The sequence below is a fragment of the Mizuhopecten yessoensis genome, unplaced genomic scaffold (genome assembly GCF_002113885.1).
Source record: "Mizuhopecten yessoensis strain PY_sf001 unplaced genomic scaffold, ASM211388v2 scaffold3281, whole genome shotgun sequence".
NCBI classification, from domain to species: Eukaryota; Metazoa; Mollusca; class Bivalvia; order Pectinida; family Pectinidae; genus Mizuhopecten; species Mizuhopecten yessoensis.
The window spans coordinates 198779-204778 of record NW_018404966.1 but is presented as its reverse complement, the minus strand read 5'-3'; the positions used below and the strand labels follow the sequence as shown (position 1 = coordinate 204778).

At 36.8% G+C, this 6000-nt stretch overlaps 1 protein-coding gene across 3 annotated transcripts in view; it reads left to right on the top strand.

The window, feature by feature from the left end:
• The first annotated feature begins 415 nt into the window (after nt 1-415).
• Nucleotides 416-6000, top strand: part of LOC110447302 (neurofilament medium polypeptide-like) — a 31956-nt gene continuing 26371 nt past the window's right edge. Inside the window, exons 1-2 of one of the 3 annotated variants that reach the window (XM_021492907.1) lie at nt 416-587; nt 1676-2274. In XM_021492907.1, the coding sequence (XP_021348582.1) occupies nt 1694-2274 (581 nt within the window). In that variant the 5' untranslated portion in view covers nt 416-587; nt 1676-1693. Of the gene's footprint in view, nt 588-645; nt 805-1409; nt 1496-1675; nt 2275-6000 lie in introns of those variants that run through there. The other 2 variants (XM_021492908.1, XM_021492909.1) reach the window with 2 other exon arrangements.

Sequence of the window (6000 nt, the reverse complement as noted above, 5' to 3'; positions counted from 1 at the left end):
ACCGGTTACACCGAACAGAAGACAACTAAAATATGTATCACCTATCAACATAAACATGTGACGAAGAACTTTAACGCGTGAGAACCAAGTACGTCCAAACACGTAAACACAGATATTTGCATTTGTGAAATCTCCATATTTCAAATAGTGCACATAGAAAGTCTAGCACTCCAAATAAGGTCATGGCTGACTCACACAAACTGTTTACAACAGGTTAAACACTTAAGTGTGAATATGCGATTATTGTCGACAGAAATGACCAACACAAAAGTAACTAGAATATACACCGTTTGTCCCTCCCATTGAGTCCGCGGGCCAGGGAGTTGGTCACTACGGTGAAAGTATGTGTATGATTAAACCCTCTGATCAATGGCATGAATGGTCGCTTGTGACATTCCAAATGCAGACAACCGCAACATAAGCGACAGTGTAGTAATGTTGTTGTGTGCATACTACCGTGTCGTCTGCTCACAAGTGGTGAGTAGTACACCTTACTGACAGACAGACGACAGTGAGTGTATATCTACGAGGGTGGGAGTTTGCCAGGGATTCAGGAGGCCCCGGAGAGTTATGTGCTGACCTGTTCGGTAATTAATTACAGTACTATAATCCTACAGCTGAATAAGCTCTGGCTTCACCGTTTGATGTGATGTTTTGCGGGTTTGGAGTGTGAATCACGTGATATTTACAACCAATCCTGATACATTTGATAAATTACTCTCTGTATCCAGCATAATATATATTGGGGAGGATTCAGGTGGTACGGTCATTCTATTTCGATCCTCGAACTGAAAGCTTGGCAGCGTAAGTTCATATTTGGCGTCTTGCTAAATTTGGGAATGAGGAGCTTCTGAATATATATATATACAGGCAGTGTTTGTGTGCTAGGACGCCGTGGACTATCACAGCTGGTTTTGTCGGTGTATAGTAGCGTGCAGTGCTAAACTTACGCTGCCGATTTCCATCGTCTGCAAATACTAGTGTTGTAGTACCTGTGATAAAATTGTCACGTTTCATATTTCCTTTGGAAAATATATTTACAGGTGATTTAAGATCTACATTAGAAGCTGTTCGCTGTGTGATTGGTGATCTTTTACTTAATTGTGTACTTATCTGCTCTGACATAATAGTAATTGTTGCTTGTTTAATCATCTGACAAGTATTTTGTATTTAAATGTAAATCATGTACGGTTCACTTTCATTCATAAACAGAAATACTGGTGTAAATGGTCTTTTGATTTAAAACATTATAGATGTAGGTTTGACGGTTTATTATGCGCTATAACTTTGCAGAGTCAGTACTCATTCATATTATTGAATAGGATTGACAGCACGCCTCTACACTTTTCCTTTAGTTTAAAACGTTTACACATCTTAGTGTATATTTTATCGCCCACGCCTGGTGCATTCCATGGTTTATTGCTTTATGAAAGGACATGATGAATTCAAATTGTTTAGTGAAATGTATGTTAGACAACAGTTGTCTCTTTTACAGGTGTGACATTATTTGTACTTCGTTTGATAAGAGATGAATATCTGTTCTGTTTCTTTCAAATAACTTTTATGTTCATACATGCAATGTTTTGTTAATTTACATTGCTCTAAAATATTATGAGCAGTTATATTTTAATAGTTTTTTTGGTAAAATATATAATTATATAAATTTTCTCTGCAGGCTTTCTGACAAGGCAAGATGTCAAAGTCACGCGAAACTGTTACCGAGAAGAGGACGGTGATAACGTCTTCCTCCTCCGCCAACTATGATGATGCTGCGGACAAAAATATCAGCACTTTCAAGTCCACCATCTCCCCACGGAACACAGTTTTGGGTCGAACCCCTGGGCTCCCCGGACTGAGGACGTCGGGTATGGGCGGGGATTCCGGCACCGTCATCACCCGTACGGTGGAATACGGGTACGGCAACAAACACATGGGTGGATTGCCGTCCGGTGGATATGAACAACGCACAAACACAGGTGTCACCGAAATGAAGGTTAATCGTGAGAGGGAGAAGAAAGACATGCAAGATTTGAACGAAAGGTTCGCTAGCTATATAGAAAAAGTGAGGTTCCTTGAAGCCCAAAACCGTAAACTAGGATCAGAATTAGAACATTTAAAATCGAAATGGGGAAAGGAAACGAGTCAGGTGAAACAAATGTACGAGACCGAGTTAGCTGAAGCAAGGAAGTTAATAGATGACCTAACACGAGAAAAAGCCAATCTAGAAATCAAGAACAGCAGTCTACAGGAGCAGATGTCTGATATGCAGAGACAGTAAGTAGTGCATGTCATTATTTTAAGCATTTGATATTCACAAATATTCCAGTGCATCCTATAACGATATGTGTGAAGTCGGTGTATCAGTTCAGCCTATCTACTTTCGCTTTGATTTCTGATTTTGATTACAAAATATAGTTGTCGGTAGTAAAGAACTAATGTAAAGATGAAGGATCTATGACGTTACGATTATATGATATTATTTAAGAAAAACTAAACAGGAGACTGATTTTTTTTTTAAATTCACTTTACATTCATTTATGTATATGCACAACGATATTATAATTTGATTACGACTGCGGAAATGTATCCATACACTTGATTCTGAAAACGATTACAATTCAATAGTCAGAACAAATCAGTATTCAATCAGACATGTTTTTTAACAGTAAATAGACCTACCTGTCATCTAATGACCCCATTAACTGTGATTAATTCAATATAGGGCTGATTATATGCTGTGACATACACGGACCACTGGTAACGGTTAACCTTTGGTGTCAACTCAGTAATCAATAACGGCGCGTCGAAACACATGTTAAACGTTGATTTCTTTGAATATATCTAGCACGATTAGAGATTTGACGATAGAATGCATTTAAGTAACTTTGAAACAAATGCTTTATATTTTGTGTACTATTGTTCATATTTGAGCGGGAAGAAATTTTACTTTCAATTAAACATGTATTCTATGTATAGCCACATTCAGTTATACCGTAGCCAGTATATACACACGAGGGAATAGACTCCTGGCCGTTCTATTGTTTGACTAGTAAAATAATTTAATGATATAATTGGCACAGAGCTATCGAAAGAGTAGGTTTTTGAATAAGATTTTAACATTGATCAGTCTTTAACTTTACGTGATATATATAAGTGTGTCGGCTTGTGTAACGTAATGGCTTAATATATTGATACCTTAGTTTAGCGCTGTGGGAGCTGCTAATCGCCTGGGATTGATTTAACATTGCACTCTCAGTTAAACACCCATGACCTGTGCCTTAATAAAGGATAACGGCCCTGACTCTGACTAAATACACGGTGAATAGTTTAGGAATCTAAATACAGTGTTACATCAGTTTAGTTAAAATATTAATCATATACTCATGGTTTATAAAGGAATTGATACATAAAACCCTTATAAGACTTTACTTTTTTTTTTACTTTTTAGTCCATCTTTCAAAAGTCACAGTCGAATATGTCAATAGCTACATAATTCATACTTGTATTTCTGTGTATTAGGAAGATCAATATGTGTTCTTAATATACATCATGTATCATTTAACACCTGAAATTCAATACAACGATTGGGCAAATTATTTATTGTCAATTATTATTATATAATAAATGACAAAATCACATGTTGGCACACATATATTAAGTATATGTTTTATAAATTAAAAAATGTCTATACATATATAATATAACGTATTGCACTTACTGTAATGTCAATGTTTACCATGTATGTCAACCTAATGATAGCGTAGTGGTAATAATTTAATGGCGGGCGCTCACGCATACCAAAAGGTACTGGAACATCTTAATATATGAAAGCTTGGGATACCCTGGCGAAATCAATGTTGCACTAGAAAGTATAAACACCGTACAAATTGTACTAAACTAGACTTCAATTCAATGATAATTAATAACAAATTAACACAATCTTTTCTTTCGAAAGTCTTATCTAAATGTGGGCGATGTTTCATCCTTTCTCAGTGTGATTGGGTTTAAAAGTGTAGGAGTCCCTTTGTCGATACAGTTCTTATGAGCTATTACTCTAATCTTCTCAGTCATCACACCTGTAATTCTTTGACATACACACAACTTGTGGGTTGTATTGGGGTGGGCTTAGTAAAGCAATACCTGTGTCGCCGAGTACAGTGTTTACCTACCGTGCACAAAGATCCGGTGTGAGTTGTGTAACTATTTCTAGCATATGTGTTTCACCTCTCCCTACACGTGTAATAAACAATATTGGGGGAACTAGATATATTGATAGCGTAAGGTATTCAGGCTAGCCACGTTTGTCTTTGGTCAGAAAATGTCATAATGCTTTGAAACGTCATGCATCGATAGAAGTTGTGCTGTGACGTCATGATTACACATTTCTTCCCAGTCGGAATCATAAGTTTCGTCTATACATTCTGGAAGAAATATATCGCCTTATTCGTGATGGGAGCTTATCATTGTAATAGCATGCGATGTGGTATATATACAATTCGGTAAACCTCGTGTGTTTTTATACAATTTGAAAATTAACGAGTTAGATCAAGGTGATAACAAGCCATACCCGTTTGGAGCCTCTATATCAGGTTGAGAAATAATGAATTGTTCGTTCATTTCGTTTTAAAAAGTCATACGTTATCCTTTGCATACAACCTAACTATTCATACAGTTCACTTCACTAGCACAAAAAGACAGAGACGTCTAAAGTACAAAGTATTATTTGAAGATGTCGAGAATTTCTAGAAAACAATGAGTTACTTGTCCCTTCTGAACATTACAATGGCACTGTCACACGTTTTAAATAATCGTTAAAGACTTATTTTATAACTGGTGGTGTGTCTGTCTTCCATCAGTAACGGGAATATAATTGCGTTCCTGCTGTTAAGGTTTATATAGGATGTGTTGTAATATGGGATTCGGTACAAACACTTCTGTTTCATCACCACTGGTGTTCGAGGTGCCAATACCTTACTTCAGTCTCGCAAATTATTGTCTGCGAAGCTAGTTCTGCACTCGTTAACTTGAGAAAATAAAATGTCTGCGCCATATTGTTTCTCTTTTCGGAAGATGATAGCAGATTGAGATGTCATCCGTTCTGTTTATGTATCTGCATTAGGTATCGTTTCCCGGAACCTACTTGTTTCATATGTGAAAGCAACTGTGTACAATTATGATATCAATCTAATATGATGTAACAACCAAAAGGCTTCCGAAATGAAAGCTCACACGACCTGAAGCTTTCAAGGTTTAGTAGTCCGGCACAGGAATCTGCATTGCAGCATTATATGTATCCCGATACGACCCAGACATCAGCGCTTTTTATCGCCTGTAATTGCAGCAGCCGGATCGATACACGATCTGTCCTGTTAGGTGTAACGGCCGTGGTAGCTTCACAATTAAACTATCACATAAATGTCATGATTTGTTAATAATCGTTTTTCGTGAATCATTAAAACAACTACAGGATGCCATTGATAAGTATAACATTTCAAAACCAAGAATTATTCTTATATAAATGTACATAAAAGGAAACAGTTGCGAAACGAGATGACCAGCATACCTATACCATTGAGTTTACGGGGGCAATATCATGCTATCTGTCTGGCCAATAAACCGCAGTGTATCGATAAAACAACACGATTCGTGGTCTTAAGGCCAGTCTAACGTTTAATTTCTGTTCATGTTTACCATCTCGTTATTTATTGATTATACATATAAGTCTTAGGCGGACGTAACGAGGCTCCTCTGGGGAAATACAACTTCATCGCTTAACAAGGGGATACTTTCAGAGATAACGGAGTGGCAGATATAAATACAAAGCAGATATAGCATGTTAACAGTATGTGCAATATTATTTTTAGAAAAAATGCTAGCTTATTTCAACCAATCAGATATATTTTTTCAGACAGAAGTTGACTATGTATTATAAAATGCTGTTTTATGTTGATATAGCAAAACCGGAGTGTGACCGTAGATTAACAGTGTGTGTTACGTTTA